Source organism: Gadus chalcogrammus, chromosome 4 (genome assembly GCF_026213295.1).
Source record: "Gadus chalcogrammus isolate NIFS_2021 chromosome 4, NIFS_Gcha_1.0, whole genome shotgun sequence".
Taxonomy (NCBI): Eukaryota; Metazoa; Chordata; class Actinopteri; order Gadiformes; family Gadidae; genus Gadus; species Gadus chalcogrammus.
The window spans coordinates 1083228-1107185 of record NC_079415.1 but is presented as its reverse complement, the minus strand read 5'-3'; the positions used below and the strand labels follow the sequence as shown (position 1 = coordinate 1107185).

At 52.0% G+C, this 23958-nt stretch overlaps 2 protein-coding genes across 3 annotated transcripts; one reads left to right on the top strand and one right to left on the bottom strand.

The window, feature by feature from the left end:
• Nucleotides 1–270: 270 nt before the first annotated feature.
• On the bottom strand, nucleotides 271–10631 carry nup37 (nucleoporin 37). The gene is made up of 10 exons (XM_056588778.1): nucleotides 10525–10631; nucleotides 9865–10028; nucleotides 8831–8952; nucleotides 6301–6373; nucleotides 5735–5829; nucleotides 2011–2101; nucleotides 1051–1232; nucleotides 742–792; nucleotides 538–631; nucleotides 271–458 (listed from the first exon to the last, which is right to left on the bottom strand). The coding sequence occupies exons 2-10, from the start codon at nucleotides 10018–10020 to the stop codon at nucleotides 345–347; spliced, it is 978 nt and encodes a 325-aa protein (XP_056444753.1). The 5' UTR covers nucleotides 10021–10028; nucleotides 10525–10631; the 3' UTR covers nucleotides 271–344.
• Nucleotides 10632–10851: 220 nt separating this feature from the next.
• parpbp (PARP1 binding protein) lies at nucleotides 10852–23600 on the top strand. 2 transcript variants are annotated; one of them, XM_056588777.1, is made up of 11 exons: nucleotides 10852–11128; nucleotides 11414–11650; nucleotides 12285–12389; nucleotides 13294–13464; nucleotides 14210–14364; nucleotides 15394–15580; nucleotides 16117–16301; nucleotides 16972–17053; nucleotides 21079–21295; nucleotides 22874–22891; nucleotides 22940–23600. In XM_056588777.1, the coding sequence occupies exons 1-11, from the start codon at nucleotides 10982–10984 to the stop codon at nucleotides 23152–23154; spliced, it is 1719 nt and encodes a 572-aa protein (XP_056444752.1). In that variant the 5' UTR covers nucleotides 10852–10981; the 3' UTR covers nucleotides 23155–23600. The 2 variants fall into 2 exon arrangements, with proteins under 2 accessions (XP_056444752.1, XP_056444751.1); XM_056588776.1 differs by having other exon boundaries at nucleotides 22874–23600.
• Nucleotides 23601–23958: the final 358 nt, after the last annotated feature.

Sequence of the window (23958 nt, the reverse complement as noted above, 5' to 3'; positions counted from 1 at the left end):
CTTCCCACCGTTCTCTCTGACCTCAATCGAGTCCAATGTGTTGGACCCTCAGATCAAAGCATGACGGCAGCACATTTTTACTACGTCAATGTCGACTCACAGTGGCATTGGTAACGCTTTTAAATGGGCTAAGAATAAAACATGTGCACAACTTCAACAGAAACCATGACTGCCTTTGCCCTAAAGTGAGTCAGTGTAGTGAGGTACCGATTGATGATTGAACACCAATATAAATAAAGGAAAATAAGCTTTTTGAGGCCCAAAGCAAAACACAGAAAATATCACAAAAATAGTTTATTTAAATTTTTTAGGACTAGAAATAAAAGACCCGCCTCCAAACACGTCTACATCTCCGTCATCCAGAACAGCAGCTTCCTGTCGCTGCCAATCACACACAGGGGGAGGGTCCTGTGCCAGCTTAACCCCGCCCCCACCGTGGCCGATCCAATCACCACCGGCTGCAACAGGAAATTAAAATTTGAGCAGGAAAAGAAGAGGCCTGAGCCGAGACATGGCTCCGATCTAACGGGCACCGACCTGTGGTTGGCCCAGGTGGTGGATGAGCAGCTGGCTGCTGAACTTCCCCGGGCAGCCGGTGGTGGCGAAGAGGTTCTCATTGGCCCGAGACCACCTGGAAGGAAGGACAACCACTTTACTAAGGACGACCATGTTTGGGCAAAGCCAATATTAAAGAAAAAAAAACACAATTTGAGGAACTCCGAAGGTAGAGCGAGTTCTTACCTAATGAGTCTTGCTTTGTCCATGTGGGCAGGTCTTCTTTCTTGAGGATAACTGCGAAGAGGATAAAGACAAGGCTTCAGTGAAACTCTTCAAGGGACCATACCGTTAAAAGGCGACCAATATCACACCACCAGATGTGAGTGTGATCAGACGTTACAAGCCGTTACGAAAACGTTTGCTACAGTCCGCTGGGGAGGCCGGTCGACGGATCCATCCAGCGCACATCTGGGTGGACACGGCCGCTTAAAACAACAGAACTCTCCCCCCTGCAAATAAAAATACAGAAAAATAAAAAAGAAGAATAATCACCTGGAGCGAGTGATGTCCCAGACCAGCCAGTCGCTCCCGGCCACCCCGCCCACCTTGATGGTGTTGGCGAGGCACCAGTCTGCAGACATGAGCGGCGAGTGTCCGCAGTCCAGGGACAGGATGGCCTGCTGGGCCACCAGGTCGTAGAAGCGGATCGTCCCCTTCTTCTCGGCCACCATCAGCTGCAGAGGGCGGAGCCAGACGCTGGTGTGGGTGGCCTTAAAGGGGACCTATTATGCTTTTTCGACTTTTATGACTTATAAATGATTGATAGTCATGTTTAACCATACTAAAGTGTCAAATAATGACGTACATGCATTTCGAAGGAATTCCCTGCTGACAGTCTGGGGTGGCTGTGCAGAGCGCTAAACACTCGGGACAACGTTTGCGATTCACTTGTTCACATTTCCGGGAAATCATCTACGTAGAGGCACTCCTGCCGCGCCCCCATATGCCCAGTCAAATCTGCCCGCGCGCGGAGAAGGACGAAACCGAGCGTCGACATAGAAGGCTGAAAGCGCCCAGATGAGAGGAAGAGTTTCCCGAAAATCTACATCGTTTTTTGTGTATGATTAAACATGACTATCAATCATTATAACAACGTTTATAGGTCATAAAGGTCGAAAAAGCATAATAGGTCCCCTTTAACAAGTCTCTCGTGCTTCACTCAAACAACGGATGACAGTGAACTTGTGCACCTCAATAGGCTATGGGGACGATCCACAATGCTGCGGTCAAAGTTTGAATACCGAGCTCGGAGCTTAAGACAGAGTCTTGTGTGATAACAATTATACAAGTATAAATTGAGAATTCAAACAGCCTTCAAAGTCAATAGTGCAAAGTATCCGAGGTTATTTGTGAAGTTGAACATTTAGCACAATGTTGATGTGAAGGAGCTGCAGATTCATAAAGATCCTATTGTACAAAGCCTTTTTTAGAATATAGAAAACCTCTGTTTACCTTATACACCTCCTCTGGATGCCAGCACACACTGACGCCCGGAGACCGCAGACTGAAGCTCATGGTCTCGTTGCCCTCCAGGTCCCAAACTCTGAACAAACAAATCATCCGACGTTGGGATTATTACAGCAAAGAATAGACAAATAATATAATGAGTGTGTCAACGTGACAAACATGTCGATAATAGAAATGGATTACAAGGGAGGGAAACACTAGAGCATGAATACAGCAGCAGGCCTCAGCAGGGCAGAAGGATGCAATCCTCTTTCATTTTCAATGAGCAGAACTCAGAGTTCAGCTTGACTACTTAGTGTTTCAGGAGACACTTCCTCTCTTCACATTCACATCAACATTAACGGTTTAGCAGACGCTTCTATCCAAAGCGACACACAATCAGAACATTTGTCAGAAGAAGGTGAAACAATATATCTCTGGTAAGGATGTTCATAGAACAAAGTGCCAAGCACTAACAATCACTAGGATAACCCATTCCCCGTACACAACAAACAAGTCAGATCAAAAGCAGGCAGTGTTCGGGACAGCTAATACAACTGTTGGGTATTCGGGATCAAACCCGGAACCTGGGCCCCTTTCTGCTCCGCCTCCTATCCCCGGCGTTCCCCGACATATTGGTCAACAGCACAACAGGACTGGAATAACTGGGTCACGCGACCACGGGGCAGTGTGCAACAACATTCCCAGAACGCCGTGTACCGAATCAAATCGGGGGATGAGGTAGGACAGCACGGCAGAGGGCAGGACCGCTGGGGCGCGCGCGCGCGCGCACACACACACACACACACACACACACACACACACACACACACACACACACACACACACACACACACACACACACACACACACACACACACACACACACACACACACACACACACACACACACACACACACACACACACCTGCAGATTTCGCTTGAAAGAGCCCAGACGATTCCGATTCGGCGGAGGCCACGCAGATGTCAAGTGCGGCGTTGGGGCCGCTGTCCTCGGTGCTAACCCGCCCCCCCGCCCCCCCGCCCCCTCGCCCCCCGCCGTGGAACCTCAGTAAACACTAAACCTTACGACCTCGGCCTCCTCTTGTGGGAACGAAAGCTCCTTCTGGCCAGAGGAACCCCTCTCTCCCTCTCTCTCCTTCCTTCTCTTCCCCTCGCGGGGAAGAGCGCACACGCACACACACACACACACATACCGATAGATAGATACACACACACACAGATGAACACACGCATGCACACACACACACACACACACGGCCCGGGACCACCAGCAGCAGGACCGCTCGCTCCAGCCGGGTTGCACGCTACCGGGCCGGGCGCCAGGCCGCGGCCCGACCGCCGCGGCCCGACCGCCGCGGCCCGACCGCCGCGGCCCGACCGCCGCGGCCCGACCGCCGCGGCCCGACCGCCGCGGCCCGACCGCCGCGGCCCGACCGCCGCGGCCCGACCGCAGCGGCCCGACCGCAGCGGCCCGACCGCAGCGCCCCTCCTCCCCAGAGGGGTGGCGACGCCCCGGCAAAACATGACCTCTGCAGAGCGGGGTGAGCGGGGGGGGGGGGATGCGCGGGTTGGCGGACAGCGGCTGCCCCCCCCACCCTACCGCCCCACCCACGGCGCGCGGGAACGCCGCTCGTTGCGTGCCGTCGGAGCGGCGTCCAGGTCCAACGGCGGGGGGAGGGGGGGAGGGGGGAAGGGGGTCTGCGAGGGGCTGCACTTTGTCGACGGGACGGGGGGGCGACCCGCGGTGGTGTTACGGTTCGTCTACCCCCCCACCCCCACCCCCTCCCCCCCATTGTGCTTTCCCCGGCGAGGGCGGGAAGGGGCGGAGCGATGGGAGTTACTGTATAGAGCCGAGTCAATAATCACAGCGTCTCCCGGGAGGGAGGGAGGGAGGGAGGGAGGGAGCTGCAGCGCCCGAATAACACCGGACCTCGCCACCGCCCCGCAGGGCCCGGGTCCGGTTTCGGTTTGTGTGTGTGCTTGCCTGGATGGATGTGCGTATGCGTGCGTGTGCGTCTGTCTGTGCGTGTCTGTCTGTCTGTCTGTGTGTACGGATGTGTGTGTCTGTATATGCGTGTTTCTGTGTGTGTGTGTGGTGTATGTCTGATTCCGTGTGTGTGTGTGTCTGTTTCTGTGCTGTGTGCGTGTGGTGTATGTCTGATTCTGTGTGTGTGTTTCTGTGTGTGCGTGTGTGTGTGTCTGTCTATCTGTCTGTTTCTGTGTGTGTGTGCGGTGTGTGTGTGTCTGTTTCTGTGTGTGTGTGTTGCTGTGTGTGTGTCTGTTGGTGTGTGTGTGTGTCCGTTAGTGTGTGTCTGTTTCTGTGCGTGTCTGTTGTAGTGTGTGTCTGTTTCTGTGTGTGTGTGTCTGTTTCTGCGTGTGTGTCTGTTAGTGTGTGTGTGTCTGTTTCTGTGTGGGTGTGTGTTTCTGTGTGTGTGTGTCTGTTTCTGCGTGTGTGTGTGTGTGTCTGTTTCTGCGTGTGTGTGTGTGTCTGTTTGTGTGGGCTTTGCCCCCAACTGTGTCGCCACGGCCACAACGAGCCGTTACCCAAACAATAATCTTAAAGTCGAACCCTGCGCCACAGATGAACTCAAGAGCGCCAGCTGCTCGCTGGCCGTGCGTGCGTCTAAAGATGAACCCCATCCCATGCGGAGATTAGAGCGCAGAGCGACGCAGTGACTGCACTGGTCCGGCGTAACAGCGCTGTGTCAACATCCGTACCCACCGCAAAGCATTAAAGAGATTCTAAACACGGGGAGTTACTGTATACAGCAGGTGGACACACAGCATTACACCCGCGTGATGCTGGAGGGAAGACGAGTTCGAACTCGGTCAACTCCACACACACACACACACACACACACACACACACACACACACACACACACACACACACACACACACACACACACACACACACACACACACACACACACACACACACACACACACACACAGTGTGAGAGTAGCGGTCGTCGGGCCCCCCCCCCCCCCACCCTCCCTCTTGCGTCAGGGGTCTCCGATTGGGTGGGCCGGCGGTGTGCGTGTTAACTCTCTCTCCTCCTGTTGCGGCTGCCTCGCTCGTCCCATATTTTCTCAACACGACAGAGTTTAAATCTTTCAGCAGACGGAGCGCAGTCTGTTTTCTCTGGCCCAGGGGAGAGCCCGGGACCACGGCCTCGCCGAGGGCCCGGTACCAGAGCCAGGGGCCCCGGTTCTGTTTGGGGTTTCTTCTTTCTTTCAGCGGGACGAGGATTGATTCCCCGCGGGGGCCCCGCCGGCCGGGGTTCAGAGGAACCCGCCGCGCACGGCTGGCCCCGCCGCGATGACCAGCGTCTAGCGGTCATGTGTGTGTGTGTGTGTGTGTGTGTGTGTGTGTGTGTGTGTGTGTGTGTGTGTGTGTTCCGATGGAGTCCAGAGAGCTGACCCAGAACTGACCCCTAGTAACTGAAACACGTCTCCCTGAAAACCCTTCCCATTTGGGGAGCTCGTTAACAGAGCCCCCCCCCCCCCCTCCTGGAAGGAGGAAACCTCTCTGATTTGTCTAATTGGATTTCGGTAATTAACCGATTAGCAGCAACAAATAAACCTTCGTGGCTGTGATTGTGAGCGATCGCATTCTGCTCGACGGGAATCAATGTGGAAAACACACAGCAGGATGTGATGCAATGATACAAGACACACACACACACACACACACACACTGACCTGCAGGTGTGATCATCGCTGACGGAGGCGATCTGTTTCCCCTCCGTGGGCTCAAACACCACCTGATTGATGTAGCTGCTGTGACCCTCCAACTCCTACACACACGCACAACACACGCACAACACACGCACAACACACGCACAACACACGCACAACACACGCACAACACACGCACAACACACGCACACACACATTAGAACAGTGACTACGGACATATCTACAAAAACCTTGTGACCCGACTGCGTGTGGCACATTATCAACACAGCTGCATTAAACGGCCTCAAACGAGCATCTTTTGTATTCACCACTCCGGCACCACCTATTATTTAACTATACTGTACTCGTACTGCACTATAAGCCAATCACGCTCAAACCACACCTTAACCGGTATTTCGCACTACTGTTTAGATCTCCGACCACATTTCGTTGTCCCTGCACTCTGCACAGTGACGGTAGAGTTGAATCTGACGTTCTCCTGATCGCTGGGTGCTACGGCGGTGCTCCGGTTGACGAGGAGCCCTGATGCGCGCGGCCGGCCAATGGGCTCCAGATGTCGGCGGTCATACCTTGATCTCGTGCCGGTCCTTGAGGTCAGACGACAACAGTCGTAGCTTTCGGTCAGGCGAGGCTGTGCAGAGCCTGGGTGGAGTGGGGAGGGGGTGGGAGGGAGGGAGGGAGTGGGGGGGAGAGAGAGAGAGAAAGAGAAAGAGAGAGAAAGAGAAAGAGAGAGAATTAAAAAAACGAAACGAAACTCCAAAACACATCCGAGAAATCCAAAACCGCAACCCAAGCAGTCAGTCATCGATGAACTTTCCTGCACTATTCTCTCGAAGAACAGCCTTGGGGTGTCTAAGTGTGTGCGTGTGTGCTTGCGTGCGGGCATGTGTTAAACTTGGCCCGAGCGTTGCCGGGGAGATTCTAATTGCGCCCTTGTATAAACACGGAGAAAAACAAGATTCATCACGCCATTCGCGCATTTCTTCATGTCCCGAGTCCCACGCGGGGCCCCGGAGGGGCCTGGCCCCTTTAATCAGCCGCAGTATACCCCAGTGGCTGCAATTATTCACACAATTACACCAGCTCACTTATGACAAGAAAAACACCCGCACCAGCGGAACGCAGCACTGGCGGTGAGCGTCGTCGGCCGCAGGGTCTCAGGGGAGCGGACGTGACGTCACTGCAGACACCATATTTAGTCTTGCACGGTTCTAGTCTATTGCTGCGACGCTGGATTAGTTTACGTTAGGATTAAAACATTTCCAGGTTCACCCCAGTGCCCACGCCAGCGTAGAGCTTGGAGAACTTATCGGGCACGCTCTGCCCGGTCGTTTTTTCATGATGGATTTCAAATAATCCTAACGCAAAAAGTGTACCTCTGTTTGATTAATTTAACACTTTTCCTTGTTGCCCGTAAGGGAAGAAACAGGAGAACTGTCCCTTTGCCTGGGAGCGGTTCCACACACCCAGAGAACAGGATGATTAGCCCCACTAGATGACTTGGCATTATGCTCACTGAAAAAAACGATTTCTTTTTTTTTTTTACTTTCACACTTCACATTTCCATAAAAATATATATTGTATGCATCTCAAATAAACATAACAAATAAATAAAATAGAAAGAATCGAATAAATGAAGGCAGATATTTAAAATCGATAATTCGAAATATGCAAGTTCCATACAGCTATGCATGGAAAGTTCAAACTTTGTGCAGAAGCTGCAGTGGTTTGTGTGGTGTGTGTGTGTGTGTGTGTGTGTGTGTGTGTGTGTGTGTGTGTGTGTGTGCGTGTGTGGAAAGGCGTGCGGCCCGTGGAGGCCAGCTGTGTTAGGCTTCTGTGGAGCGACGGTGGAAAGATGTTGAGACACAGCCTTACGGGGAGAGAGCCTGACGACTGCACATCCCACACTGGCCTGTTTCAAACCTTGGCAACCTCTCATACTCTCCCCCCCTCTCTCTTTCCACTCTCTCCCTCTTCCAACACCACCACCCCCCCCCCTCCCCCATTCTACTCTCCCTTTCTTTCTTCTACACCACTTTTTCCCTCCCCCCCCCCACTCTTCCACTGACCTTTGTATGTCAACTCCACTCTGTCCCACGCCCCTCTCCTTCATCCCCCCTCCCTCTCTACTCTCCCCCCTCCCTCCCTCCCCATCTCTCCCCCTCCCTCCAAACCTCCCTACCTCCCTCGCCCTCTTCCATCTCTCTCTCCCCCTCTTACTCCCCCCTCCCTCCCTCCCCCTCCCTCCAAACCTCCCTACCTCTCGCTCACTCCAATCACCCCCTCCCTCCCTCCCTTCTCCCCATCCCTCCCACCCCCTCCCTTTCTTCCACCTCCTCCCCCCCCCCCCCCATCCTCTCAGGACAGTGTGAGAACGCAGATCTTTTCCTGGAAGACACGGTTACGTGCAGAAGCTCAGGGAAGATTGGGAACCTGAGTGCGTAATTACACCCGCGGACGTCACGCCTCCACCCCTCCGAGGCCGGCAGACCGCCCCGGGCCGGGGAGCCTTCCCCTGGTGTTCCTCTCCAATTAGAGGCCGGCTTAAACACCTCCAACAGGGCCGCCCGGCTAACCTCTCCCCGGCCGCCATCACAATTAGGAGGGGGGGGAGGAAAGGAAGAAAAACCCTCTGTCTTTGCTTTCGAACAATCAACACACACACACACACACACACACACACACACACACACACACACACACACACACACACACACACACACACACACACACACACACACACACACACACACACACACACACACACACAAAGGCTGTCCGAAAAACACGTTGCTCATGACTTGGCAGCCGCTCCGAGACACTAGAAGGCTCACAGGGAAGCCGAGTCGGACACATTTGTTCTCCCGCTCTGTCCCCCCCCCCGCTTCCCCCCTTTTCAGACGGGGGGGGGGGGGGGAGGGGGGGGGCGTCAGGTCCAGTTAACTCGCTGCGTTGATGAGTCCAAGCTGCGAGGGTCCCGCTCTCCGGTTGTTCTTGGCCGTCGACGGGCGCAGGGCGATGCCTTTCCGAGGCGAAGCGACGGCGTCATGCGAGGGGGAGGGGACGCGGCGCGGCGCGGGCTCAGAGGGCGGGTCTTACCTGACGGTCGGTAACCGGTCCAGGCGGGACTCGGGGCTCCAGGCGATGGAGTCGATGCGGACGTCGAGGTGGAACGCGCGGAGCACAGTGAACTCCACTCCCTCCACCTCCGCGTCCTCTTCCTGTGGGACGGAGGACGGGAGCTGATACGGGGAGCTGAGCGCCGGGAGGGCGATTACTCAAAGACTACTGTTCAGCTGCATTGTATCAAAACAACCCCCCCGTAACAGGGTAGCTCTAGGAATCATGGGGGGGGGGCGATTCCTAGAGCTACCTCTGCGCGAGCATCTGGTTGCTTTAGGAAATTTGGGTTGTGGTGCGCTCAGATTGGTCGCCGCCCCAACGCTGATTATATGCTTTGATTGCTCTCGACCTCAATCGGGATGGACGCATCTGGTGGATGAATAAGTGTCAGCCTAACGCGATACCCTGTTACGGTTGTGTTGTCAGAACTAATTAGGGAAAGGAGAAGATGGGTCTCAAATGTTCCCCAAGATGGAGTTGAAAATATACTAATTATTTTTATGTGAAGATCTAGTAAGGGCTTTAACGACTTCACTTCCCAATCGAAAATAAAAAAGGTAGTTTATTGATAGGAGATATTTAAATATATAATATCTGTCACCCTCAGTCATTGCACAAAAACACACATGCCAATTGTAACAATTGTTGCACTTGTAAATCGTATTATTATTTATTATAAAGAATTATTTATAATAACCCAACTCCAACAAATACAATGACAACCAGACAGACCTATAATTTCTGTTCATTAAGAGAACTATCCGTCTCATTTTGAAACTGCGGGGTTACAAAGACAACTGTGACGGACCTGCTGTACAGTTGTGTAGCCAGTTACAGGCAGTGTGTTTCAGTGGGGTGTTTGACTTCCTGCCCCTCATTGCATTCTACCTCAGCGCCGTTGAGCAAGATAACAATGCACACCGCTGTATTGATGTCAATCCACATTGGTTAGACGCATACCCAAAAGACAAGGTAGTACATTAACCACTTTATGTGGGCGGATGACTCACCTGAAATAGACAGGTGCCCACGACCACGTACTGGTTCCCTCCATACGCTAGGAGAGATGCATTGGTGCCACTGTCGAACGGGCTGAACTCCACGACGTGAACGTAGTCCTCACACGCCACCGTGTAGGTGGCGCTTCGACGGGAGTCCTCCTGCATCCTGGTACCTGGGGCACACAGGGATGGACAGTAGTACGACGGTTCAACCGCATGCAAGGGAACGAAAGGTGTCTGCAGCAGGACATTTAGTGGAAGTCAATATCATAAGTAAGGATATAGCTGATATACGTCGTAGCTGTCATACGCAGATTCCATACATTGGAGTTTCCTTTGAGGCTACATCTAACAGGATACCTGCCCGTAAGGCTGTCACTCAAATTAAAAAAGATGTGCAAACGGCCCAGGAGAAACTGATTTCATATCAGCTATATCTGCGCCTGGATCGTAATCGATTCCAAGGGAGCATGTATACATCTCCTCACATCGACCACTAAAGCCCATTTGTGCAACACATTTCACAAATACGTGGAGACGTGGCGGCATGCCGTCTTTTCTATTTATACATAATGGTACACTTAATATTATGAGACGTATTAAGCTTTAATACTTGACGTATTAATCCTATTTTGCATCTATGAAGGTGTACGAGTGTTTTCACATTACCAGTTAGTATAGTGTTTGCGTCCCTCACAATGCGCGCGTTTCGTATATTTCAACCTGTTCCGGGTAGGAAATGGACCGTTCCATTCACATACAGATCGAAGGGGGGGCAGGAAGTTACCGTCAGTAAAATAGACTATAATGTCAAGAAATACACAAAATTTGTTGTCTGGTAAAATGATGTATAGTATAGTATATTCATATTAAGACAAATATTTTGATACATCATTTCGATAATGAATTGTTTCTAAACAGATTGTGGTAAAATCCCTCGGACCAGTTCAACCCTTTTGATTGGCTGAAGCTGTGCACTCGCAGGCGATTTAAATCTTCAAAACAGCTGCTTCAAGCGAGAGACAACGAGTGACGGTTTGTTGATTGAGTGTCGCAAGGCAGAAAGATAACCTCTTTGTTATCAAAGCACAGATTGTGAAGTTTGGCTTTTTAATATATTGGAACGATGGACGTAGAAGGTCGTCTCAGGACAATAATGGACGTTTTCAGGCGAGAATGCCATAGAGTATTACAGTCTGAACGAGTGACCGTTCACGGCGCTGATAGCATGCTGATGGTTCTCCAGTTGGCCATGGCAGAGGTTAATAAACAGGTATTTAACACACCTCTCAAACCCCTATCCAGCTTTTACAATGCTCTCACAATATCGACAAACATATCCCAAGTCCAATCTAGGGCTGCGTTTGAGTTCACCAGTTAGAGCTGGATAATCACAATAACACCACCACTGCCATGTTCGACACGTCTCTGAACACCACGGCCAATACTCCCGTCCCGCTACCGGACGCATTATTTCAGCGTAAACTTTTTCAGAGTTGTACCGAAATGTCAGTATTTATTGCTACTTGCTTCTCTGCTTCCTCTCCCCCCGTGAAAGGGCAATGGAGAGTTTGAAGTGTCTCTGAGTGACGTGCTGGTGGTCTGGAGGTACCTGCTGCTAGACAAACTACACCTGCTGCCTTTCGACAACTTGACTCGGCCAGAGAACTATGACCTCATCCTCAAAACCTACGAATCCTTCCTGAAACGCTCCAACACCGTGGACTTGGTCGACGTGCACTCTCTGTCCGACCAGCTGAGGGTCGAACCGGGGACGAGCGATGCCTTAAACCCGGTGAGCTGGCCCTGATTGAAACCAGGTTTATGATTTACAGCGTCGAAGATCAGATATCCCTCTGTCTTGGAGATGAAGCAGTCCACTTTGTCTCATCATTATGTTATGCACCCACCTGGCCTAGGGGCGCCAGGCTACACAACAAAAAAGATGGGAGACAAGTTTTCCAAAAAAATTAAGTATTTATTAAATAGACCAATTTAAGTGTTCAAATCATGATTCAAAATATGGGATGTGGAAGTCAGTAAATCAGTAGTGTGTGGAGTGTGTATGCATGAGTGGATTATGTGTGTGTGTTGTTTCAACAGAAAGGTGTGCATGGCTGGGGAGCTGAATAGGGAATGAAAAGAACAAAGAGGGAAGGACTGGGGAAGCAGGCTCTTATAGGGCGTTGGCACCCGGGCCCAGGTGCACGCCAATTGCTCTTGCTGGCCGATCAATTATGTCACTGCTCCCCAGTCCTAGAAACAAATAGAAAACAGAATGAATAGGGGACAAAGCAAACAACAAAAACAACAACAAACCATAACCAATAACCATAGAACCTAAGAGTGCAATAACAAGCTACTATAATACACAATATACCGGGAACCGTCACACTTAAACCTTGATGTCATTATTTTCCCGTGGCAAGGTCGAGCTGTTTGAGTTTCTGTCTGGCAAAGGGGACGACCTCCTGCTGACGGAGCCATCCACGCCGTCCACGCCGTCCAGTCAGCGCGGGCCCAGCCGCTCCAAAGTAAGCCGTCCTTTTCCTCACATTTAAACGGTAAATACAGGCTTGGCTAAAGTGGTGATTGCTGACCCCTAGAGGTTAAAAGTGCGGTAATAGTATTTTCAAGAATCTACATTGCCCCACCTTTTTTGAGGAATGTTGATTTGTGCGCCTACGGATGGGGCTCTGATCCACCATGTGTGCACATGTGATCGAATGGCAAGATGGTTTCATCAACCAATCAGGTTTGATGCACTGACGGGGCAGAAATGTGCTGTTAACCATCGTAAATGCAACTGTAAACACAGACACTCAAAATATAGCTCTTAAATTTGACCTACGGAACCTGCGGTTTGTTTAGGGGGGGGGGGAACACCATTCTAAAAACGCCAATCATTTATGGTGCTTCATGGATTGGGAGCAAACTGGAATATGTTCCAGCTTGTCATTTCTCTCAACAACAGCGATTGACTGTGTAAATGAATATGTCACATATCCGAAATACCTCTCTGGCCTGCCATTTAACGGCTATGTAGGGAACAGATTGCTAATACTGGCTTGGGAATAGGCAACCTTCCCACCCTTCAGTACAGCCAGTTCCTCTCTGGGGTGTACTCCGCTCATTCAGAGGAACGCTGAGTAATATCGCCGAAGTCAAAACCGCAATTAAATGTTATTGTCAGGCAGCTGTTTGAGGGGGAGCCGCACTGCATCGCTGACAGGAACGAGAGGCACTTCGTATCCACTTACTCACTTTCTATCGGCTCTGTTGTCACACGGTTAATTTCTATTGGCTCTGTTGTCACACGGTTAATTTATGTTCCGCCCGGGCCGGTCCAACTAAACGGTTTATCTTGGCCGTGGGGGGGGGTGCTAATAACGCAGAGTTCCTCCTGAGTTATGGCTCTCCGTTCCGTCCCCCCTACAGATGCAGGCGGAGGTGAGAAGGGTTTTCCTCTCCTACTTGAGTCTTCTGGTGAACTCGAAGGACGACCTGGCCCTGGCCCACGTGCTGGACATCCCCGGCCGCGCGCTGGGACGAGCGGCGTTCACCGACCTGAAGCACGCTGCCCGGCGCGCCAACACCTCCATGTTCCTGGTGAGAACGCCGCCGCTGGGACAGCTTGAGTCCCTCCTCTTTAACTGTTTACTCTTCAAACCCCCGGCTGGGTGTTTTTGTCTAGAGTGCATTTGTTGTTATACACATGAGTGAGAAGTGGCTGTAACGGCCAGCAGCCAGCCATGGATTAATGGTCGCCTGTTTTGCTTTCGGTTATTTCGTCTTCCCCTGTTGTAACCAGTGTCAAATTGAGGATAAACACAATCTGATGTGCACGCACTTCCTGCCTGTCTTGAAGACATTATTGCTGTATCATGCTTTCTTTTTTTTCTCTTCTCCATTCCAGTTTTATAGGCCTGTTAATCTTGCATTTTTCCTAGGCTCATCCTTCGCACACCATTTTGGGGGACATTCTTTGGGGAAATCTAGTTTTGAATTCAGTCTCTGACACTGGGGCTTGCACAGTCGAGCGTTGCAGGGTTCATCTTGTAAGAGCGCGTACGTGCGCGTTGAGAAATGGAAGCACACGGAGTTGGATGAGAGACGGGGCTCTCGTTTCACAGTTGGCCTTCATCATGACTCGTCATCATCGGAGTCTCACTGGGGAGACCTCGGCGTAGATCGTCCAGGACATGCCTGAGAAATTCAGAAACCCTCCGAGGGCTCCCTCAGGTCAAACCCTGCGCTCTCGTTGTCCAAAGCACCTATCTGAAGAGTTTCCCCAGATTCCCAGTGAGTCTGCCCGTGAGCTCTTCTGTTACCCCTCCGATTCCTTCCCTCGCAGGCCGTGACGTCCTTCGTGAGGGCCATCCAGCTCGGGGGCAAGGGCTACGCGCCGGCCGAGGCCGACCCCCTGAGGAAACACGTCAAAGGCCTCTCGGACTTCGTCCAGTTTCTGGACAGCCTGGAGGAGGTCCTCGGGGAGGTCCCGGATCCGGGGTATGTACCCGTCAACGGGGGGGGGGGGGGGGCGGGGGCGGTGGCGGCAACGACTCGAACTGAAGACTTGAGTGTAGACGTGCTGCTACATTGTCGTAGGTTCCACTGGGCGATACACGTGTACACGGACAGGTGCTCTCTGGGGAGTTGGGAGCCCATTAGACGGGAGGGAAGAGGGACTGCTCCAGTCTTGGGCTTTCTTAAGAGTACAGAGCCTGCACCGGTTCCAAGGCCAGTCCAGCTGCTGAGCTGATGGATTTGTTTACCTCCGAGGTCTGTGGGCTCCATCTAGATACTGGTCGGCTGTGAGCTCCCCACCTGTTTCGAGTGAATTTCTTTCCCCTGAAGACTTTCAACTTCAGTTATCATGATAACGATTTAATTTGCCAAGAGCACGCCTGTCCTAGCTCACTTTCAACTCCCTTTGGTCTTCTGAGATGAGTTATCATCACATTTGCTGGGCTTTTGAAATGGCACCGTACTCCTGCTACAGGTTATTTGGGATGATGTAGTTCAGGGCCTTTGGCAGCACAACCAAAGTGTCTTTCGGGAATGGTATTGTTGCTCCAGGGATTTTGACGATATGGCTTTGAGATAAACCTGTTTATTCCATATCTACTGAGCCGCTTGGCTATCAGAGGGCTAGATCGATGCGGAGAAAACGTATTCGGTGATCCAAAATGAGGTCAAACCACCGGCTCAAGTCCTTCTGATCCATGGGCTTTATCGAGGTGTCGGAGAGTTGTACCCATTACCATTTGATTTACTTATTTTTGTTGGAAGCAGACGTGATCGGAAGAAGTCAAGACGAGGACAATGAGTTCAATTTGTAAAGATTATGCATGTTCTGTCGGATTTCAATCTTTTGATCCCCCTCAGGCAAAATATAGTATGCTCGACCCACACAATAGTAATGCTATTAAATCTACAGCTTTTTATTGATGTACTGTTTGTACCTCCTCGCGATCCAACGGCTGTGCGTGTGGAGAACGCAGACATGAGCCTGCGTGTTGTGTGCTTGTCTCTCAGCGTATGCGGCGGCCGGCTGGTGGCCGCCATCAGAGCGGCGCTGGTGAAGGGGCGCGGCGGCGAGGACAGGGCGTTCGCCGCCATCGACCAGACGGCCCGCGCCCTGAAGGAGAGCATCGGACAGCTGCACCGCGGGCAGCTGGGCGGCGACGCCAACGCCGTCGGGACGGGGATTAGCCCGGCCAGGGTAATGCCAGCAGCACGCTTTCCTTCTTATTGCCGTCTTGTTGTTAGGGCACTGTGTAGAGTGCGTTACAAGCACTCGTCTCTCATTGGTCGTAATGGAACCGAAAAGGGGAGGATGTTGTTTGACCGTACCGCTCAAAAGACAGCGGGTTCGATCCCCAATGGGGCGCAGCCTGACCTGACCCTTGGGCAAGAGGTCTTCGGCCCCACTTACTGACACTGACTCTGAATTCACTTTAAAGGGGACATAGTATACCACCAGGTGTGAGTGTGATTAGCCGTTACCAGAAAATCAGACTCTAATGGCATCACGGGTGTGGCTGTCCACCTAGAAGTGTGCTGGCTAGATCAGTCTACCGGCCTACCCAGCGGACTGTACCAAACGCTGCTCATCTAGCCGGCGCACATCTAGGGGGTCACGGCGTAACGTAATCTGGCAGCGGCTGACCGCAGCGCCACCTGGTGGTACGCTGCGTCCCCTTCAACCACCGGTGCACACAGGTCGCGTCACGTCGCTCTGCTGCGTTGTGGTTTCAGCCGCGGGCGCATAAGATCAACCACGCCACGGCGCTGGGGGGCCGCCTCACGGTGAAGACGCTCACCCTGCTGCTGGACCAGGAGGCCCTGGCCCCGCCCTGCCGCAACAAGGCGGAGCTACTGTGCGAGGGCCCGCCCTCCACGCTGGGCGGAGATGAGGGCGGAGCTATGCTCACGCTGTTCAGGTGAGGCAGGGCCAAACGTCTGACTGCAATGCCTCCGTGTCCTCCAGTTCTATGTCGGGGGGGGGGGGGGTTACTCTCAGGAGACTAGGACGGTTAAGGCCCAATCCCATTTCTACCCCTTACCCCTCCCCCTTCAAAACAAGGGGGAGGGGGAAGGGGTAGGGGTAAGGGGTAGAAATAGATTGGGCCTAAACATGTTAATGTTTGGTATTGAGACGGGTATTTTAGTAATGGAGAAAGTACGATAATGATCGTCTTTCAGATTATATATATCAAATGGATTCAGAGATATATTGGCATTGTCCAGAATCAATTTTTTTTTTTTATTCTAAAGTCATAATTTGTGCATGATGGGAGCGTCCAACGAAAGGCAAAGGCTAACCGGGCTCACTTCCCTTCTGGACGCACAATGAGGAATTTGGACTTAAAAACAACTCGTCTGATGGGACAGAAACTTTAATTGCCACACGACAGTTTTTTTTTTTTTTTGCAGTTCTCTTTTTGGGGGTTTGGGAGCGGATTGACAGCGGGAGGGTTAAAATAAATGGAGGTCTAAATCTTCAGGAGTCAAATGGCTGAAGGGTAGAAGCTGTTGGAGCGTGTCGTTCCACAGCCCATTCCAGGTACCTCAGCGTAGCCCTGTGCTCAGACCTCCACCTCTGCTCCTCAGGTCTCCCGCCGTGGCCTCAGGAGACTCACCCCAACCCCTGAAGAGCAGGGTCCAGAGCCGGCAGGACCTCCTCAAACCTAAGGTAACCCCCCCAGCCTGGTCCTCTTCCCCCCCCCCCCACATCAGGCCAGATCGGGGCCTTCCGTTTAGCTCAAATCGAATCAGATGTGCAAACACTGAACACGTCTTAACATCCTGTCATTTCTCTGCGGTATTGGATTATTTATTTGCTTAGCCGGAGCTCTCCGCGCTTACCGGGCTTCCACCGTTCCCGTTTTCACAGCTGCGCTCGGGAACCAAGGGTTTGAGTTGTAGGGTGCTGGTCGAGATCCCTGTTACAGAAAACGCTGTCTAATTGCAGCCTAACTCGTTAGGGCTCGTTAGTTAGTGGACGGACTCGGTGGTAGACGTGACTGCTGACTGACGCACTGATGCAGAAAAGAAGCAGGATTGGATGCAGAGATGGAAATGCATTTGGATTCAAGCTGAGTGTAAACGCCTCCCCCTTTCTTTAACGTATGCTAAACACATTTGGCGAGGCTGCGGGGCTTTTTCTTTCCTCTTTTTTCTTCCCTCCACTCGATAGCGCTAGCAGATGTCCTCTCGGTTTTCCCACATTCTGGAGGGCTTCCTGTTGGAGCGCGGTGGCGGCGGCGGCAGCGCAGTCCCCGGGCGCCGGCTCACCGCCCGCTGACCCCGGCCTGCGGAAGCTCTCTGAGCGCAGCTCTCTTTGAACACGGCGTATCAGGAGACGCTGTAAGGGGGGGGGTTATTGTTTCCTGTCGTCTGACCTAATCTCGGACCGTGCGGCCGCCTCGTCGTCGGGCCGGAGCGCCACGCTGAACACGGGTTTGGTTTATTTGTTTTGATGACCGATGGCTGGTTTACGGAGCGTCGCTACAGAACGGTAGCCTGGCTATTGCCAGACCGAGCTGCGCCGTAGAGTGCACGTTGGTACGGGGAAGCTGCTGTATTTTATTTGGTAGACTGAGTACAGCGAGACTCGACGGAGCACGAAGGGAAACTAAGTACGAGAAGGCGGAATAAACACGAGATTAGGAGTGACATGGCGACAGAACTAGCCGCGGTGCGAGTGTTGCAGAGTTGACCCGCAGTGTGGGGGGCAACGGAATACATTTACCGGCGTTGCTTATTCAGATTACAATTTATAAGTAACTGTATTCTGTTGTAGTGAAATTTTTTAAAAATAAATATTTAGGGTAGGGATGCACGATATATCGGCAGTGATATCGTTATCGGCCGATGTTAGTCATTTTTTAACATATCGGCATCGGCCCGATAAGTAAACCTGGTCCGATATTAACAGCCGATATTTATTTCCTAGTCTAGTTGCCGTTGTGTGTGTTTTTTGCCCATGCGCAGCTTGTTTGGTCACGTGACATTGTCAGTGACACAGCCAGAGACGCACAGAGAGGCAGTACAGGAGTGTTTTGTCACCTTAACTGAAAAGAATCAATGTCGGCGGTTTGGATGTTTTTTACGGTCTCAAATTAAGGTGCTCTAATTGCAATATGCAGTACTTGCAAAGCCGAAGTAATGCGCGGAGGATGCCGTGTCAAATCATTATATACATTATCGTAGTGAAATACAGTTTCTGTTTTATTTGGCGTTCCGTAATCCCATTGAAACGGAAACCGGAAGCGGATACGTTTATATTTGGTTGTAGTCTTTTCGCTCGGTTCTCCGGATCAACAGTAGGGCTAGAACCGAGTGAAAAGACTACAACCAACCTCCCTTGATATATTTGATTTAGTCTATTTCACAGATTTGAGTTGAAATATCGGATATCGGTATCTGTCAAAATTTTCATATCGGTGCATCCCTAATTTAGGGCATGTGAATACGGCCTAGATAGTCTGTCATTTTATTGGCAACACCTATGCACTTGGCTCAGTGAAAAAGATGTTGTATATAATGGCAAATTATGTATCGAAACTGAATATTTTATGCTTTATATTTTCCCACTCTTAACAGCTGAGTAAATAAACTTTAAAGGGAAAATTGGTCAATTCGTCTGTTGAATATCTTTTGCATAAACATACCCTTATAGTCTTTGTTCCTCTACAGCAAATTATATAATATTGTGCACTTTCAGGGAGACTTGGGCCGAACACATTCTGCCAGTTGGAACAGAAGAACACACCAGAATAGGCCTGTTTAGTAAGCAGGATTTGATGCCGCATTCCTACACTGATAAAATGCAATTCAATGTTAAAGTAATCCAAGTATTCAGAATACAATACTCGGATTGAGTGATGTAATGGAATACGTTACATTTTTGCGAAGGATACTTTTCAAATGTATCCAGTTACAGAATACATGCCCAACACTGTTAACCAGTTATTTGGTGGCTCTTGGTAGTGGTGAAGTTTGCAGAGGAGTTCCAACGCTTTGCGCCTTTCACAGAGAAAGCATTGAGCGAAAGATGTTGTGCAGGATGACACTAGGCAGTCACCACTCAAGGCTGCCCTGGTGGATCTGCAGCAGGTCTAATCAAGCACGCAGACGCTCAGCGTAATGAGAATCCATAAAGTTGGCAAATCTTAAAATGCGCTGATGACGGTACGGTATTCTTTGTCTGATCCTCAAGGCCTGGTTGTGCAGACACATTATGGGTTTAATTTCTGACTGGCTGGCTGGCCTGAGACCAGCTAGTCAAACCGTAGGGCAGATGTGAACATACCGTTTAAGAACAGAAAGCCCTTGTAGCCGGACTGTGGGGAATCTTCCCCACATGAGGTGAGGCGGGGACAGGGGTCGGTTCAGGTCGGGTCGGGCGAGGTTAAGGTCCGTTGAAGTATTCATGGGCATGTTTTTGTTTTATGAGGTTTTTTTATTGTTTTAAAAAAGTCACATGAAATGACGTAATCGGTGCAACACACCTGCTTGCCTGACCTCACTTTTATTGCATGCGTGTGTGTGCGTGCACGGATATGAACACAACAAATTGTTCACACCTGCCATTGGAAGTGTTCATCTGGAATGCCTTTCGTCAGGTGTTTGTGAGCATGCCGCGGTAGTGCAGGCGGCGTGTGCGTGTGTGCACGCCATGTGTGTTCCCGGGTCGATTAAGGACGGGTTCCCCAGCCGGTAGGGGGGGGTCCGGCTGGTTCCCCATGGCCCTAACGGGTTTGATCTTCCCAGGCGGTGGTTGGCCGAGCGCTGGCACCGATCTCTGCGTCCATGTGGCCGACCTACTGTTATCAACTCTGGTCCGCATTAGGCTTCATGAGGAGTTGCAGCGTGCAGCGCACGGCCCGCCAATGAACACAGCTGTTCTTATCGATCCTAGTCTATTGTGTGCTTGTGGGGGGCTGGTAATTGGTGACTTGGCTGTTCCTTTTGAGTTCATGTCGTTCTGTTCAGACTGTGGTTCCCCTTGATCCGGCCGTTCCCCGGGGGATAGCGCGATGCAGTACTAGTGTTGTTCCCATTATTCTGCTCCCCCCCCCCCTGGCTGGGCAGCCAAAGCCCGGTGCTGGAGATCCAGAGCAGGCTTGGATCAAACGCTGGGGACCTGCTACGGAGCCGGGGGTCCCCCGAGGCACTGGGGAGGGGCCGCTGACGACATCACAACACGGGGCCCACCCGCCCTCCACCCGAAACGGTGACCTTTAACTCGCGGCTGGCGCAGCGGCCAGAACACGCCGTTTCCATTCCTGTGCTGTTGTTGTTGGAAATACTGTGGTCGTTGTTGTTGGAGCTGTTGTTGTAGGAGCTGCAGTTTAAACGTTGCATCAGCGCTTCTAGGCCGAAACATTAATGAGCACATTCGTCTGATCTCTCCTCACGATGTGCTCGCTGGCCGTCCAATAAGCAGGCGGTCAGAAACACGTTTCTCTGTAGGCAGCCTATGATCCGAAAAGATACGATCAACTAATTGACTAATTTTCAGTTTCTTTATTTACCCAGCTGTTGGAGAATACTGTACAGAATGTGTGAAGGCGGGGGGGCGAGCGGGCAGGCGGGCGGGCGGGCGGGCGGGCGGGCGGGCGGGCTCTGTTTGTTTGGGATCTCGCTCCGACCGAGGTGAGGTCACCCAACACCGTCGCAACGGCGTCTAACGTTGCCGTGGCGTCCTTCCAGGTCCGGCCCCCCGGCGCCCTCAGCTCCCAGTTTGCGTGCACGTACCGGGAGGAGGCGGAGCCGCCGCTGAGCCGCGTGCTGGAGTTCCCCAGCGGGAGCCAGATCCCCTCCTGCATCCACCCGGCCCCCCGACGGCCCCCGGTGACCCCCCGACGGCCACTGGCCTCCGGGGAGGAAGAGGAGGAGGAAGAGACCGGCCGCCGCGCTGGGGTGTCAGGTAAACCCCCCCACCCCCCCCAGTATACCCGTTTCACTGGCCAGACTGGGACTGCATCAATGGTTAACAGACTGCGTCTATAGGAGGCCATTCTAACCAGTGGCCACCAGGGCTTTGACTCCCAACTTCGTTATTCGAATACAATTCGAATATCAAAACATAAATCAAAATTTCGAACGAATATTAGGCAGCCCTTAATATTGGAACCTGTTATGGGCCTAGAGGGAGAGACGTCGGAGAACCCCACGCAGTCTATTCATATTCGTTGGAACGCGCAAGACTGGTAACCATAGCAACGCGGTAAACAAACCTCGTGAAGCACAATCCAGGTCTTACTGAAGGCATTCAATGGTCAAAATATTATTAATAAATATTCAAATATTAATAAACAAACAAACTTCGAATATGATATTTTTTTGGGCAAAAGTCAAAGCCCTAGTGGCCACTCAAAGCGCTTTACTACGCTGCCCAGCGTTCACTCCTTCACACACACGCACGCCGACGGCGGAGTCGGCCACGCAGGGCGCCAGCCGGCTGGTGGGGCCGAGGAGTCTCGCTCGGGGCCACCTCGCCCCGCGGCTAGGAGGAGGAGCCGGGGATCGAACCGGCGACCTTCCGGTTACCAGCCAACCCGCTCCACCTCCTGAGCCTCGAGCCACGGGCTGTAAGGTGTAGCTGGGTGAAGAGCAGCGCGTTTGTAACTTCCTGTGACAGTGTGCCGGGCCACATGTGGCCGCCATACTGCACCTGAGGCGGTTCTTACCAGACGAGGACCGGCTGGTGGGGCTGGTGGGGCTGGTGGGGCTGGTGGGGGTGGTGGGGCTGGTGGGGCTGGTGGGGCTGGTGGGGCTGGTGGGGCTGGTGGGGCTGGTGGGGCTGGTGGGGGTGGTGGGGCTGGTGGGGCTGGTGGGGCTGGTGGGGCTGGTGGGGGTGGTGGGGGTGGTGGTGTTAAAACAGGTTTACTGCAGCAGTTTACAGACGGTGAAGCAAGACCGGGGAGCTCTCCCGTTGCGTGTGGGGACGGTTGAGATGATTGCTCAATGTGCATCAGGTGTGCAGCCTCACACATCCCCTCAGTCCAATCACTGACTCAAGCCAGCTGCTAACACCAGCCATCATCCCCCCCCCCCCCCCCAGCCAAACTAACCCCAGGATCTGCCCTTCACCATCCAATGAGTTTTATTTATTTTCTCTTGCTATAAAACCTGCACACTTCCACAGCTGTACTAAGAAAACGTAGTGGGGAGGGGGGGGGGGGTGTGAAGACTGTACCCAGTCTCCCCTGCACTGTTCTGGGTCTGTGGGAACAGTGACTGGGATCCATCAGGACCGGTGACAGATGTTGAACCACGGCTCCACAGAACAAACGCTCTTTACGATTCTCTGACACCAGACGTTTCTTCAGTCTTTCCTGACCTTGTTTTATTTTATTTATTTTTTTTCCCCCAACTGGATTCCCTTCGACCGCAGCCGCAGCGTATTCGACCTTCTTTATTGTTCTGAGCCTCGTGTTAACTCACTTCCCCCTCGTGGCTTTATGACTTTAATATCCCTTCCTCCCCCCCTTCCTCCCTGCAGCGGGCCGTGCGTCAGGGCCCGTCCGAGGCCAGGAGCCCGGCGTTCCACGGCCGGGGAACGCCGGGCTCCGGCCCATTGGGGCCCCCAACGGACGGAGTGGAACGGTCAACGGGAGCGCGTCTCTGAAGAAGGGCAGCAAGAGGAAGCAGGTCGACGCCGAGAACCAGCCCCAGGCCAAGCGGCCCGCGCCTCCCCTTGTCAAGAGCGGCCCCAAGAGCGGCCCCAAGAAGAAGCAGCTCATCACGGGCCAGGGCACGCTGACTGGGTTCTTCAGACTGTAGTTCGCCCTGATAAAGAGTTGTTTTATATGTTCGCTGACCACGTGACCTGGGGGAACGGCGTGATTATGTTGAGTGCGTCAGGGAGCTGTATGTTTTAACCTGCGCCCGTTGACAGGTTGATCTTGGCGTGGAGTAGAAAGCTCCCCCACGTGCAAACGTTCTTGTGGCGTTATTCATCTATTGTGCAATCTGAAGGTCTTCCAATCTGTGTTTTAGATCTCCAGTACATCTGTTTGGATACAGATTATTGGGTAATTGCAGTCTGTCCACAGTTTTTATGTCACTCCAAAACATATGTTGTGAATAAATCCTTGTTTTCCTCCTCAAATGTGTTTTATCAATGAAGGCTCTGGAGGACTGCTTTTGTGAAACCTTCTTCGGGGTTTCCAAAATCAAGTGTAAATATGTTGCAGACTTTTATTTTAATAAACATTTATTTAGTATTATACATATTTGTGTTTGTCATCCATCTTTTTCAGTGCATTACATTTCATTTCGACACACATGGTACTTATAGCTCCTTTTTTGTTTTTACTTTTCCTTTGTTTTTTTCTTCTGTGGTGGACAGATGGTGGGAAGCAGAAGAAAGCCTGTAGGCAGGTTATGCCTGCCAGCACGGCCGGTAGACTCGTCCAATCATACACCGAAGCACTGTGGTGGTGGGGAGGGGGGGGGGGGGGAAAGGTTGTTCAGAAAGAAGTCTAAAGACACACTAAAAAGCTAAGAATCATGAAGCCCTTGTGTTTTCACATCTCTTCCCAAATATATCCAGGACCCATCATCCCTCCTATCCTTCAAATAAAC

What these genes read in the sequence shown, in the direction of transcription:
- nup37 (XM_056588778.1), bottom strand. Translation starts at nt 10,020, where the DNA reads ATGCAGGAGGACTCCCGTCGAAGCGCCACCTACACGGTGGCGTGTGAG. An exon ending in TGGGACATCACTCGCTCCAG is followed by an intron (nt 793 to 1,050) that starts GTGATTATTCTT and finishes TCCTCTTCGCAG; the next exon opens with TTATCCTCAAGAAAGAAGAC. An exon ending in ACCACCTGGGCCAACCACAG is followed by an intron (nt 459 to 537) that starts GTCGGTGCCCGT and finishes TTCCTGTTGCAG; the next exon opens with CCGGTGGTGATTGGATCGGC.
- parpbp (XM_056588776.1), top strand. Translation starts at nt 10,982, where the DNA reads ATGGACGTAGAAGGTCGTCTCAGGACAATAATGGACGTTTTCAGGCGA. An exon ending in CCAACACCTCCATGTTCCTG is followed by an intron (nt 13,465 to 14,209) that starts GTGAGAACGCCG and finishes CTTCCCTCGCAG; the next exon opens with GCCGTGACGTCCTTCGTGAG. An exon ending in CGGGGATTAGCCCGGCCAGG is followed by an intron (nt 15,581 to 16,116) that starts GTAATGCCAGCA and finishes TTGTGGTTTCAG; the next exon opens with CCGCGGGCGCATAAGATCAA.